At 39.0% G+C, this 15424-nt stretch overlaps 3 protein-coding genes across 3 annotated transcripts in view; all 3 read left to right on the top strand.

The window, feature by feature from the left end:
* LOC113025138 (C-C motif chemokine 3-like) overlaps positions 1 to 15424 on the top strand; it is a 72235-nt gene that overhangs the window by 13185 nt on the left and 43626 nt on the right. The window lies entirely within an intron of this gene.
* LOC113025137 (C-C motif chemokine 4-like) lies at positions 4408 to 6458 on the top strand. Its single transcript, XM_026172591.1, has 3 exons — positions 4408 to 4483; positions 6012 to 6129; positions 6289 to 6458. The coding sequence occupies exons 1-3, from the start codon at positions 4417 to 4419 to the stop codon at positions 6428 to 6430; spliced, it is 327 nt and encodes a 108-aa protein (XP_026028376.1). The 5' UTR covers positions 4408 to 4416; the 3' UTR covers positions 6431 to 6458.
* LOC113025139 (C-C motif chemokine 3-like) lies at positions 10555 to 14194 on the top strand. Its single transcript, XM_026172594.1, has 3 exons — positions 10555 to 10652; positions 13054 to 13171; positions 13322 to 14194. Exons 1-3 carry the CDS (start codon positions 10586 to 10588, stop codon positions 13401 to 13403), a joined length of 267 nt encoding a protein of 88 aa, XP_026028379.1. The 5' UTR covers positions 10555 to 10585; the 3' UTR covers positions 13404 to 14194.

Below are 15424 nucleotides of genomic sequence, written 5' to 3'. Positions count from 1 at the left end.
TAACTTGTCTTGTAGCACCTTGGTTCCTGGAGGAACGTTGTTTTGCCTCACTGTGTATTTTTAAACTGTATATGGTTGAAGTGACAATAAAGTTGAACTTGAACTTGAACTTGAACTTGAACTTTGTTGAAATAAAGGGATTACACGGCGGTCTTTTCCTGTTTCATATGTTTGGCTATGCCCTCTCTATTTTTGGTAATTCCACGCCAGTGGAAACCCAAACAAAACGCGTATTAAGAGGTTCAAATGCCTGTGTCTCAATCTCCCGTCTCATGACGTGAAGAAATGTTTTTTTTATGAAGGCAATAGGCAGAGTGTTGCAGGCATCGCCCTAAAGAATGTAGCCTCATGGGCAGTGTAGTCCGTGCTGCAGGGAGAATGGACTGCCATACCCGTTATGTGTCTGTGAGCGAGGGAGGGAGGGAGAAAAAGGAAAAGTACGAGCTGTCACCGAGCAGAAACGGGAGATGGGTTGCCAGGCCTCTGATTGCAAAAAGCCGCCTTAAAGCATTTATGAAACTGTCTGTGCTCATTGATTCGATCAACTCGATATGGACTGCTCTTGTCGACAGACATGAGAACATCACGGCCCACCTTTTAGAGCTAGCTTTTCCTCTTCTTGTGCGCCGGGTTATAATGTCCCATGGCCCGAACACGTCTACACCCACATATGTGAAGGGGGGTGCAAGTTGCATTCGTTCAGATGGTAAGTTTCCCATTTGCTGACATTCCACTTTTCCTCTCAATTTCTTGCATGTGACACACTTAAAAAGCACTGTGCTGATAGCCCTTTTGGCCCCTACCATCCAGAACCCTGCAGCTCTAATTTCACCTTCTGTGAAATGTCTTCCTTGGTGTTTCAGTGTCATGATAGTGCCGTATTAAGAGCGTTCCCAAGTGGTGTCGGGCAGGGATGATGAGAGGGTGAGTGGTGTCGATGTCCAGTTCAGATTGTATGATTCGGCCCCCAACTCTTAAGAGTCCATTACCATCTAGAATAGGATGCAGTTTCCAGAGACTGCTTGAGGGGGAGATCGTGATTCTTTCCTGAATACACTTTATTTCCTCTTTGTAGCACTCACTCTGAACTAGGGATGGGTACCGGTATCCGGTGCCATGATGGCATAACATAAACATAAACGGTAGTAACCAGACCGAAAAGCAGCGCACATTTCGGTGCTTTTTTTCGGTGCTTTTTTTTCCCTGAGATTCACTTTGAATTCTAGCCAATCATTTTACGTTTCCGAGGATAGTAGGCGGGTCCAGGTACGTACATTCTTTTAGAGCAAAGCTACAGATTAAAAATGCCCAAGGTGAAGCGGTTGAAGTCTGGCTGTACTTCACAGCAAAATATGCAAACTCAGCAGCCTGCAACAAGTGCTTTAAGGTGATACTGTGATACTGTCAAAGGAAGTAACACCTCAAATCCGATGAAACGCATAGCGGTGTTTTTTTTTTTTTTTTTTTTAAAGCCGAGAAATGCACCGTATTTGATAGCTTGCTGCGAGACCTCACACCGAGCACATCTACTGCGGGTGTGGTGCCTGTTATCGGACCCGGAGTTAGCAACATCCCCCAAAAACCCGAAGAGGTGGTGTTTCTCAGCTGGTGGCGAAATGCCAAAGAAGCAACTTAATGTCTGTTGTTTTTTGGACATTTAGATGGTGACAAGCAACATGTGTAAGGTTAAATGACATGGTCAAGAACGCAAAGGTGCTTGGTAACACAAGTGTCACTATGCGTTCCTAATTTTTGTCATGCATGCGTAACTGCGTACCAGTTTTGTGCACCCCTGATTATACTAGTATTTAAATATGAAAGAAATTTGCTCTGATTCAATGGCATCTTTTGACTCATCTACAATGACTGAACCTGTGCACTCTCTTTAGCTTCTTTAACTTCTCCTCAGCAACCATTTCAGCCAAACATGACAGAATTTGGGTTGTTTTGCTGGTGTACAAAATATTTTTTGCTTGTTGTTCCAGTCTCCTTCTAACCACAGGGTCATGATTGCTTATCATGTTTGGCATTTCTAGGAAAATTCCCCTTTTATTTGAGTCAGCACACTGTGACCACTCTGAGCTATGTTTTTAGTAGCAGTGAAGATTAGAATTTCTGCTTTTGTCTTACTGTATGTTTTGTTTTCAAGCACCTGTTTCTGGCGATGGCAAGCGCCATACATTACAGTCATCAGAGTTTAACAGAACCCACTGACTTTAAACATTGCTTTCTCTCAATGACGATATCCCACAGCTGAAGTAAATACACAGTAACAAGAGTCTCTACTCTGGGAACATTCCAACCAAGGGTGTATTTTGTACCATTCTGGGAGCACCCTGCTTGATATGTCTTAGGAAACCTCAGATCACGTGGTTGTGGGGCCTTCACTTTTGAATTTGCATATGTCTAAATTCACACACAAAAATGAAAAATATACCAAATCCAAAACTCTACACAATAATCGACTTGGAGGAGAGAAGGAGAAATTCAAAACAAAGGAGACATGACATTTTTAACATGAAGAAACGCCCAGAATCAGACTGAGCGGGTCACAACGTTAGCATTATAAATCTTCTATTGCAGTTCCCTGGTTAAAGGTCAGCATTGTTGTGGTCTGTTGTAATACAAACAAACAGAAAAGTACCCAGCATGAACATTGAATGTGTTTACATTTAATCAAAGCCACAGTCTTTCTCCAACTTTAAATAGAGTGCTTGTAGTTGCTTAAAACTATGAGGTGGGATCAGTTATAACTGTGCCTCCAATGCAGCTTGAAATGTTTCTGCAGCTAGCATTCAGACAAATGTGTAACATGTAAACATAACACATCCATAATCAGAGATGGGTAACGCGTTACTGTAATCTGATTACTTTTTTCAAGTAACGAGTAAAGTAAGGGATTACTATTGCAAAAACGGTAATTAGATTACCGTTACTTTCCCGTAGGAACGCTGCGTTACTGCGTTACTAAAACCGTGATTTTTTGCGAGAATGTCTCACGACAGTGACGTAAGCGAGTGCGCCGTTAGTGACAACAGCTGTGTGCAGATCAACAATGGATCATATATCGAGTGCAGAGAGAGTATGAGCGTGCAGCGTTTAAAGCGTGGAAGTACTGACCTTACTTTGAGTTTGATTCCATAAAAAGTGACAAAAACATTAGTGTCTGTTGTGCGTCGGAAGAAAACTTCTTTTTACAGCGAAAAAAACCCCTAAACTTCCGAGCAAGCACCGAGTGCGCCATGACGTAATGGGAAACTCACAGAGAAACTCGCGGATTCTTCCACTGACCGCTGCGGCACACCTGCACCAGGGTAAACCTCCGCCTACCGCAGTCCTGCTTTACAGGTGAAAATAGAGCAACAGCACCGCTGAGTCTTTGACTTTATTTATTTTCTGCTGTGTTTTACTTGCATCTATTTGAAAGAGTGAGTGTAAACACAAAAAATATTTTATTTTATGTGCTGGAATGTGCAGAAAATAGGTTTAAATGTTAAACTAATTTATTCAACTCAAAGAATGTTGCATATAATTAAATTTTTGCTTGATGCATAAAGTTAAAAGATTAAAACTAATAAAACAAGTTTTAAAAAGAGACTTTTCCATTTGATTACATTTTGTATGATGGCTTATGTAGAAAAAGTAGAATTGGGCTGAAAGATCGATCGCTTTATCACCTCTTCAGGTTGTAAATCGTGTTTTTAAAAAGTAACTAAGTAACTAAGTAATTAATTACTTTTGAAAATAAGTAATCAAAAAAGTAACGGGATTACTTTTTTGGGGAAGTAATCAGTAATTAGTTACTGATTACTTTTTTCAAGTAACTTGACCAACACTGTCCATAATACATATATTCTTTGCAGAAAATGATTTGTGTAACCTGAACTGATATACATCAGGCATGAGCAGATGTCTTACGTGTTGTCTCGTGAATCTGCTGCAGCCTTCATGAAGGACAGTTGTGCAGAAATTGGTGATTAAGGAGTACTGAGGAAAATTATGAAATGACAGAAGAGGTTTAATGGGAAACAAAGAATGAATGAACCATGAAAAGATCCCTGTTAATTGAATTTACCATCTAATTATAGCTTAATATTTGCAGCTTGACCTACTACTCTGAGTTGAGATACAAGTATGCATGCAGTGCATGCATCGTACGGACTTTGTAGAAGATGAAGTGGTTTGTTTGAGCTTGTTTTATCAGATAATCAGAGTGATATTGAGTCTTTGAAACTTCCTGTTGTCTCATGTTGCAAGAAACCCCAATCTATTAACCACCTTCAGGGTTGTTGATCATTTTTCCACTTTCCTTAGAACTGCACTGAATATGCAGATGAGAAAGCAACTTAAAGCTCAGGAGGCCACTTCAGACATCTTCTGAAACATCACTATCATCAGGTCTACAGTGCAGTCAACATGAAGACTCTCAGCCTGACGGCGGGACTGCTGCTCATGGTGTTTGCAGTTTACCCCAGCGATGCCTGTAAGTCTGTGTTAGATTTTTCCCAGGTATTCTTGTTTTCACACACAAAATATGAGTAATTCTTGCCATGAGAAATTATATGATGGTTATTTTGTCATCTATCTGTGCAATTTTTGCATAAATATTTAGTTCATTTTTTTTTTATTTAAAAAGCGGATAAAATTTTCCAGCGTCTTACCGTGCCTTAAAAAATTATCATAGTACATTTATTTATTTATTTACAAATAATGCTTTTTAAAGCTAGTTAACTAGCTCAATTGGACCAATAGGATGAACAAGACTTTCTAAAATTGTTTTTGCAGTGATGACGCACGAACCCAGTGTTGCTAACTTAGTGACTTTGTCACTATATTTAGCAAGTTTTATAATTAGAATTAAACTTTATTGTCATTTCACATGCCACAAGTACAAGGCAACGAAATGCAGTTTGCATCCATCCAGAAAGTTCTTTAGCAATAATATAGATATTACACAATATGGATCTATTATAGGTATGTTACAATGTACATGGTATGAAGGTATGTTATGAATATACTATAAGTGTAAGTATGTTCAGGCTATAGCTCTAGTGAGTGAACAAGCTATGTACAGGCTATATAACAGGTTATACATGTGGTTAAAAATGTGAAAACTATATAGATTGTAGATATACAATTGGAGTATTAATAAACAGTTGTAAAACTATAATTATTATATTGATTGTCTATGCAGCATTTACAGTAGTGCAGTTGAGATCAGTGAGATATATGGATAATTTATACAGTAGTTATATAAAGGGCCATTGGTTGTGAGTAGTGGTTCAGTCCATGTTAATATTGTGTGTATGAGGGGTTTAGACCGCCTTAGTGACTTTTTTTCTAAAAAGCCACCAGCGACAAATCTGGCGACTTTTGCTGGTGATAGACCTCACGCAGCAGTCGCCCTCAGTTGCTGTCAGAGCAAGAGATGTTCACACCTACGCGTCCAAACTGCAAATGAATCCCCCCCGACTGTTACGCAGTCAGTTCTTCTTTTACTGTTACTTTTTGTGGATCACAAGGTATAAAACTACCCGCTCATTAAAAAAGAAAAAAAACTCCTCCAGAGTGCCTATTTTGTGTCACTTTTCCCAGTCCCAAGCAAGATAAAGGGGGAGGGTTGGAATTGTGACAATAAAAAAAACAAACAATAAATGCTAAAAGAAATTTAACTTGTAGTCAGAACATAGTTTCCATCCAAATATAAGATACTATCGAGCTAATTCCCTGCTAACTTTGAACTCCATTAAACTTTATAAATCCTGTTTTCATGGATGCCTGGATGTTAAACTTAATTGTTACGCCTGGTAAAGCAGCAACGCTGATGATTTTATTACAGATGAAAGAATTTAGACAGTTTGTAACTCTCAGTGGTGCCGCAGTGTTCGTTTGAAGGGGAGAGTTTGGACCCAGAAGCAGCTAATGAGCATGAACCTTATTTATATCTGGTATGTTGGAGAAGTCATTAGAAGCAGACGCAGCACTGAGTAATCCCTGTTTTTCTGTTACAGCTAAGGCAGTGATTTCACCTGACCTTTGCTGTTTTCACTTCTTTGACAAACGGATCCCAAAGGCGAACATCGTGTCCATCGTGAAAACTCACAGACAATGTTCCACACCAGCATTTGTGTAAGTTTGTCTTTCACTGTCTCTTTGATTCGATCACTAATGTTTGCCATGAAGTAATGTATAAGCAATGTATAATCGTCCACATTAAAGCATAACTCTCCTATTAAGAGTAAAATGTGTAAATATGAGAGCAAAATAATGATACTGATTCTTCTGCAGGATCGAGACACCCAGAACGCTTTTCTGTGTGAAGCAGACTGTGAAGTGGGCAATGGAACAATTTGTTAAAGAAGAGAGAGCGAAAATTGAACCAATGCTACAATTAACACTTCAAAAATCACAAAATGCTTTCACTCCATGAAGTTACTTTGTAAACTGTTGCTGGAATTTTAACCCCTTTATTCTTTACCTGCTTAATTACAGCTGCAGAATATAGAGAACATATATTTTATGCTGATTTCAATTTTTTTTTTTTACATTATCACAATATCAACTTCATAATTTGGGAATTATGTTAATCCAGTATGTAAAACTCAGTTGATAAAGTGTCTTCCCTCATTAATATCCCATAATCATCTGAAGGTGCTCTTACTGTAAGATGGGAGCATTGAAGAACCACATGAAGTGCCAGACGACATAAAGTTAGATGGCAGGGTTAGTGAGTGCAAAGACAGAGTGCTGAAAAAGTCTCCAATGTTTTGGTGACTAAGAAACTCCAGAGTTCCTCTTCTGGAATTAAAATTGGGATGTGGGTTTTCATGGCCTGTAGGTGTAATGTGTAGGTGACCCCATACGTTTGTCCATATAGTATTCCACACCGCCTACCTCCCCTTAAGCCATGTTGACCCAGGTTGATGTGACTGTGTCTCAAAGAGCCTCATTTGATGAGCAAAGTTTATGTTCAGCACTCTTAGGCTTTCTTTAAGCAGCTCTCCAAAGCTTTGAGGTGTGTTTGGCTTCAATATCCTGCTGCAGTGTGAATTCTTCTCCACAAAGATCTACATCACTGTTGGAGCACATCTCTGAAGAATGGATCACTGCTTGCCCTCAGTCAGGGTGCAGTTGACTCACATCAGGTGTTCAGCTCTGGGTCTGGAAACACCACCAGACTTAAACTCTCACCGTCTGATCCACTGTGGTATCTCTCCCTCACCTTACAAAGGCCCTTGTTTTCCTGCCTCTAATCTCTGAGAGCGATTGTTAAAAACAATTTCAAATATTTTTGATTCCTCAGACTCTGAGATTATTTTCAGGTTCAGATGAAAGTTTTGCGCACGTTAAATGTGTTCTCAGGCTTTTGGATCTAGCTACGTATAACATGTATCAAATCATGTGATCATTTGTCTTCACTGTGTTATTGTTATGCTGCTACAGTGTATCTAAAAAGATTTTGTCTTTCTTTATTATTTTGCTTTATTCTTCATTAAAGTTTCATTTCACAAAGCTCAACGACTCCATCTGACACTGAATGTAAAAGTGTTTTCATGCTGTGGCCTTTGTTTTGGAATTTATCAGTATGCTGGTTATGAAAATGTGTTAATAGAAGCAGTTGAAGGTGAATGTGCACAATGTGACATATTTATAAATTGTATATTTTCCATGTGGGAGACGGAGTGGTGAGAATGTTACTGCGGTTCTTTACAGTTCCCATAAAGAGGTGGGGCATTTTAAAGGAAAAGCATGTCATGATGTCAGTTACTTTGTAGACATTGACGATCCTCTGTGTCTACTAACACATTTGAACTTTTAACATTAATCTTTCAGTCAAACAGTCAGTGACCTTTCCATTTCTTGCAATTGAGGTAAAATGATCTGTAGTATCAAACATTTCTGTTGAAAAGCATTTAAAAATGATTTCCTTGTGATTGTATATGACCAAAACCAATCAAACTACATTTTGCACCATATCTGCTGTTCAACTCATATCTAATCATCCAATCGGCCAAAGGAGATTTAAGTGACTTTAAATGTGGTGTGGTTGTTGGTGTCAGTCGAGCTGGTCTGAATATTTCATAAATGGCTGATTTACTTGAATTTTCCCAAACTTTAGGGTCTCCAGGGTTTACAGAGAATGGTCTGATAAAGAGGAAATATCCAGTGAGCAGCGTTTTTTTTGGGGAGAAAATACTTTGTGAAGGCCAGAGGAAAATAGACTGATTTGAGCTGATAGAAATCAAATTCAAATAATTTGATGTAAACAACATCAAATCCTAGATCCATTCTCCCATGTATTAAAAACCACCTCCAGCTGAACGTCAGCAAGACCAAGGAGCTGGTGGTGGACTTCAGAAGGGGTCAGCACAGAGACTACAAGCCCATTATCATCAATGGAGCTCCAGTGGAGAGGGTGCAGTCCTTCAAGTATCTTGGTGTCCACATCTCCTCAGACCTGACATGGGCTGCCCACATTCAGGTCCAGACCAAAAAGGCTAGGCAGCGCCTGTATCACCTACGACAACTGAGGAAGCTCAGGGTCTCTCCAAAGATCCTCAGGATTTTCTATACAGGCGCTGTGGAGAGCATCCTCACACAGAACGTGACATCGTGGTTCGGGAACAGCTGTGTGAAGGACCATAAAGCTCTCCAGAGAGTGATCCGTACAGCAGAACGCTGCTGCAGGATTGCTCTCCCCCCGCTTCAGGACACCTACACCAGGAGATGCCGGACTAGAGCAGCGCAGATACTGAAGGACCCGTCCCATCCAGGCAACAAACTGTTCCAACTTCTGCAATCTGGTAGAAGGTTCCGCATCTTCCGGGCAAGGACAGAGAGACTCAAGAGGAGCTTCTATCCCCAAGCCATCCGTGCCCTAAACACACACACCCGCCCTCTCACATCATCTATAATTGACTGAGACAGGACTCTTCCAGACACTAAACCAAGGCACAATGTACATTTCAATTCCTTTAATTTTAAATATGTTTATATTGTCTATCCTGTAAAATAGTCAGATGTCTATTCATATTAATGTACAGAATTCACCTGCTTGCTGCTACTACTGCACATTCACCCAGTGTATATACTATATGTATGTATTTACTATATGTATGTATATATATATATATAATGTTCTTCCTCTACACCCCCCCCCCCCCCCCCCCCCCAATTTTTGCACATGTCGAGGAGCGTGTCAGGCTACATTTCACTGTGTGTTATACTTGTATAACTATGCATGTGACAAATAATAAAGAACCTTGAACCTTGAACCTTGAAAAACTCAGGTGTAGGTGTTGGTTGCCTGGATCTTGTTCTTTCCATTCAGCTGACTCCTCAGGACTTCTTAGGTGCGGCTTTCTAAGTGGCCTCGTCTTAGTTCCCATTTGCCTGTGGGATTCCTAGGTATCTGTAGCTGTCCTCGATGTCTGTAATGTTACCGTCTAGTAGTACAATCACCTCACTTCTGACTACCTTCCCTCTCTTCATTACCCTCCGACTACACCTCTCCAGTCCGATTGACATTCCGATGTCGTTGCTCTGATCAGGGGTGCGGAACTCCAGGCCTCAAGGGCCGGTGTCCTGCAGCTTTTAACCTTGGGTCAACACACCTGAGTCAAATAATTAGGCCTTTGGAAACTTCAAGACATGTTAAGGAGGTAATTTAACCATTTAAATCATCTGTGTTGGCTCAAGGACATGTCTAAAACCTGCAGGACACCGGCCCTTGAGGCCTGGAGTTCCCCGACCCCTGCTGTAGATTCTCGTGGTGGAATCAGTGAATCAATGTCTTGTTCCTGGCATACAGCATGATGTCATCCATGCAGAGGAGGAGGCTGATGATTGCTCCTTTCTGTAGTCGGTATCCATAGCCAGTCTTTTTAATGGTTGCACTGAGGGGGTTTCAAATCTATGCAGGACAGCAGTGTTCACAGGCCATCTCCTTGGTACATCCCACACTTTATGGTAAGTTGTGCCACTGGCTTGAAGTTGGCCTCTAGTGTTGTACACCACATCCAGTGTTGCGCACTGTACTGCCTTGGTGTGGCTGTTCTCACATTGTCCCACTGCCACTGATAGTATAGCTTGGATGTTTCAGTAGAGTTTAGTTGCCTTCTGTCTATCTGGTATAACTCTTCAAGCAACTTGCCGAGGCCGTTAGCGTTTGCTCGACAATTTCTAAAACCATAAGATGGAAGACATGTAACCACAAAAAGATCCCTGTTAATTGAATTTATCATCAAATTATACTGTACTATTTACAGCCTGACCTATTAATCTGCGTTGTTTGAGACATGAGATAAAGATACTGCATGCATTGTAAGGACTTTGTAGAACACTCATTGGGTTTTTTCAGCTTGTTTTATCAGATAATCAGATTGATATTCTGAAACTTCCTGTTATCTCATGTTGCAGAAAAACCCAATCTATTAACCATCTGGGGCTGTTGATTGTTTTTCCACTTTTCGTAGAATTGGTTTCGATGTGCAGATGAGAAAGCGACTTAAAGCGGGGTGTTCGGACTGATCACTTCAGACATCTTCTGAAACATCAGGATCATCAGGTCTACAGTGAAGTCAACATGAAGACTCTCCGCCTGACAGTGGGACTTCTGCTCGTGCTGTTCACTGTTTACCACAGTGATGCCTGTAAGTCTTCTAGCTTACTTTATTCTACTGTGATTTTCATGAATAAAACCAAAATGGAAAAATGGAAATGATCAAATGACTATACACTCGAGAAAATACCAAGGGCTAACAAAGGAGCTTGAGAAGATGTGGAGGGTCCCAGTGATAATCGGAGATCTCTGTCCAGAAGGGCCTAGTCCTCGGAACAGCAGAGATACTGCACAGGACCCTTAAGGTCCCAGGTGTTTGGTAGAAGACCCGAGCTTGAGGGGTAAAGATCGGCTTGAGAAACAGGTCTGGGCTTCTTTGCTTCGTCTTCCTGCAACCTGATTTGAGATTAGTGGCACAAAATAATGGCTTATAAATTAATGGGATATTATTATTATTATTATTATTATTATTATTATTATTATTATTATTATTATTATTATTATTATTATTATTATTATTATCACGTTCTCATTATTAAAGAAAGCCTGAGCAAATAAAAGTATTTTTAAAAAGTCACTATTTCATGAATTTTATTAATTATATTTTACCCCAATACTTTTACTAAGAGTATTATTTGAGACTATCAGCGTTATTGGTTCTATTTCCAACTCAGAATGCTGTGCTACTTTCTGATGTAAACTCTTCTCAATTACTTTGTTAATAAGGTGATTGACTCCCCTTATGTAGATGGCCTCAGTGCCTTGGGTCATGCATTTCTTTTTCTCCAATTACAGCTATTGAGACAAAGTCATGTTCCATCCTATTTTAAACACAGTAACTCCTCTACGGAAGAAACAGAATCTTGATGCCAACTCTACTTGTAATCATCAGGCTGCAGATTACAGATTCTTGGCCGTTTTCAGTCTGGCTTTCAGAGGCAGCGCTTCACTGAGACGGCAATCCTGGAGGGTCTATAATGATCTTTTAATGGCTTCTGATGTGGGGAATAAGTCTGTGATCATTTTGCTTGATCTCAGTGCAGCCTTCGATATGAAGTTTTGGCTGGTGTATCTGGCTTTGCCTTAGACTGGTTTCTTCCTACTTATCTTTTAGGACCTTCTCTGTTAGAACAGACAGGTTCTCCTCTAACATTGCCTCCCTAACATGTGGGGTTCCACAGGGTTCAGTTTTGGGTCCATTATTATTTTCTTTCTAAGTTCTTCCTTTAGCTGACATTAATCAATCTTTTAGTGACATTTCTTATCATTTCTATGCCGATGACATTTAGATATATATGTCTTTTAAACCTCATCAGCTGGATAGGTTGTCCACCCTAGTCCACTGCTTAACTCAGGTTACTGATTGGCTATCTAGCAATTAACTTGTTTTAAACACAACAAGCCTGAGACCATGATCATAGCTCCTCCTGAACTATATGCTAAAATCAATCAGGTTCTTGCTTCTTTCTGTCCAACTGTTAAGTCAAATATTTGGAGTAATATTTGATTCTTCTCTGGGCCTTGACTCGCATGTAAAATCTTTGTTTTGTTCCTGTTTCTTTTATTTAATGAACATCTCTATCATATGGTCTTCTCAGCTGAACTAGAAAAAAATCTTCATGCATTTGTGTCATCACGTTTAGGTTATTGTAATGTCCTGTTTACCAGCTTGGACAAATCATCTCTTTCTCTCCTGAAGCTATACAAAATGCTGCGACCAGTCTTGTCACACATTCTAGCAAGCAAGCTCACATCACTCCTATTTTATATTCTTTACATTTGCTCCCAATATATTTTTTAATTCAATTTAAAATTCTTGTTTTAAGATACAGAGCAGTAAATGTCCAGACCCCAGATGATTTATCTCGGCTTAAAATACACTACTGCTCGTTGTCTCCATTCCCAGATTCAGAGTTTAGTGGTTGTTCCCCGTACGGGACTAAAGACTAGAGCAGACAGAGCGTTTCAGTCTGTGGCACCAAGAACAGTGGAACAGTCTACCACCACAACTACTTAAAAACTTTTCTGTTTAAACAGTATTTTTTGTTGTTGTTTGTTTTTATTTTATTTTAAAACGACCTATTAACCTTACCGTATTTTATTTAATCTTTTGTATTGTCTATTTAAGCTACTAATGTTCTTGTTTATTTTAGCCGTTTGTGTACAGCGATTTGTGACCGCCTGTTTGTGAAAAGCGCTTAATAAATAAACTTTGAACACTTACTTTACTTACTCTGTCAGATTCATAATTAACAACAATTAAAACTTATTAATAACAATTAGTAAGTGTTTAAAATATTTTTCTTACTCAGGATTTCTTATTTATGTGTTCTGTTTTGCACTCGTGTTGGATTTTTCCCAGTTTTTACAGGATAGGAATATTTTTCAACATGTTATTATAACACGAGAAATTGTAGGTTTTTTATTTTACATGTTGGAGAAGTCATTAGAAGCAGATGCAGCACTGAGTAATCCTTGTTTCTCTGTTACAGCTAAGGCAGTGAATTCACCTGACCTTTGCTGTTTTGAATTCTTTGACAAACGGATCCCAAAGGCGAACATCGTCTCTATCAACAAAACTCACAGTCAGTGCTCCACACCAGCATTTGTGTAAGTTTGTTTTTCATTGTCTCTTAGATACGATCACTAATATTTGCCAAGTAAGTCATGTATGATTATCCACATCAAAACTGTACCTCTGCTATTGACAGTAAAATATGGGAATATGAGAGCAAAATAATGATACTGATTTTTCTGCAGGATCGAGACACCCAAAAGGCTTTTCTGTGTGAAACAGGATGAGGATTGGGCAGTGAGAGAATTTGTCAAAAGAGCACAATAAATGCATCAAAAATCTGCCATGGCTCCAATAAATGTCACAAGCCAGAAATCATCGGTCACTGCATAAAACTGCTTTGTAGACTCGAGGCAATGCTGGAGTTTCAAACCTCTGCATAACTTACTCGCTTAAATACTGTAACTTTTAATGAAGGGAGAATGAATTTATTTTTTCTGTGTTTTCAAATGTTTACAAATCACAAATTCAGTTTAACTTTTTGGGTAAAATTTTAAACCTCAGATAAATAAATTTCAGTATTTAGTATATGGACAAAAGTATTGGGACTCTTTGAATTCAGGTGTTTTCAGTCTTTTTGCGACAGGTGAATGAAATCAAACATTTTTAACAACGGGTCATTCTAAAGCACTCCGTGAGCTCGACTGTGGCACTTCATGACATTTCTTCCATCCTTGATCATCTGTAAATGATATTACAGCAAAGTGAAAGTGCTTAAGAACCACAGAAATACAAAACCACCTCCAGACTTAAAGTCTCCTTGCAGGTTTGATCCACTGTGGTTTCACTTCCTCTGCTATTTATCTCCTTACACACTCATTTTCCTGGCACTAATCTCCAACGCAGAGTTAAAAACAGTTTTAAATGGTTTTGATTCCTCAGACTTTCAGATTATTTCCAGATTCAAACGAAAATCGTGCACAAATTAGAGATGTTCTCATACTTTTGGATCCAGCTGTATATATAACAAGTAGTAAATCATTTTTCATCATTTTCATTTTTTTCACTGTCTTCATTGTTACGCAGCTACAGTATATCTGAAGCATTTATACATCACTCTGTATCGCTCTGCTTTATTCTTCATTAAAGTTGAATTTCATAAAACTAAACGACTCTGACTGTGAATGTAAAAGTGTGTTTTAATGGCCTAATTTTTTTAATTGATCTGAATGCTGGTTATAAAAGTTTTGTCAGTAGAGTTTGTACAGGTGAAGGTGAATGTGCACTATGGGACTAAGAAGACATTTTACAAACCCATTATCTGAAAAGGGAAAACTTTCCTGAGCTGCTCGAAAGTTAAACTTGTTTATCTGCACAAATGCTTTCTTACACAAGTGCAGTGTGAAAACTGAACAGACTATGTGGTGCTGCTAAGTGTGTTTTATTTAGCAGGTCAGATTTTTTTTAAAGGTGTTATTTTCATATTCATAAATGAATAGGAGGAGTGGAGATTACTTTTGAAAAGAAAACCATGTTAGATGCTGATGCTATTTAAGTTATTTTGCAGACTTTGACAATCATCTACTTGTGCTTATTTATGTTAATAATTTATCTTACCTTTTATCATGATTATTTTGGATGTTAAATGTACTTTTTGCAGCAGTTCATTGTATGTAGACGTGATTAAGACGAAGTGTTGAAGTTCAAAGTGAGCATCAGAATGTGTTAGTGCCAGAGAGGCTGGTCTGAGTATTTCAGGCACATCAGATCTGCTGGGATTTTCCTCACACAACCATCTCTATGGTTTACAGGGAATGGTCTAAAAAAAGAGAAAATATCCAGTGCAGCTCTCAGGGGAAAAATGCTGCCTTGATGTCAGAGGTTGGAGTGTGTTTTTCAGGCTTTGCATATTTAAGCAGGACAATGTTAAACTGCTCACTGGATCTGTTACAACAACATGGCTTCATAACAGAAGAGTCAGAGTGCTGAACTTTCCTGCAGTCCAGACATTTCACCAGCTGAAACATTTAATCCCTCATGAAACAAAATATAAGACAAAGAAGAAGAGCTGAGCAGCTAGAATCCTCTCAGACAAGGATGGGACAACATTGCTCTCCCAAAACTCCAGCAGCTGCTCTCTTCAGCTCCCAGATGTTTGCAGACTGTTATTAAAGTAAAGCAGATGCTCAGAGTAGCAAACGTGGGCCTGTGATCTTGAAATCATTGCTTCTTTTTTTGTTTATATTTTTTTTGTTTACACAGCATTCCACATTTTACAACATTTGGGTTGTAGTTGACCTTTGACCTTTAGGTGAAAAAAAAAATCAAAAATACATAATTTCATTGCA

This window comes from Astatotilapia calliptera, chromosome 7, assembly GCF_900246225.1.
Source record: "Astatotilapia calliptera chromosome 7, fAstCal1.2, whole genome shotgun sequence".
In the NCBI taxonomy this organism is placed as follows: Eukaryota; Metazoa; Chordata; class Actinopteri; order Cichliformes; family Cichlidae; genus Astatotilapia; species Astatotilapia calliptera.
This window is presented reverse-complemented; position numbering and strand designations above follow the sequence as displayed.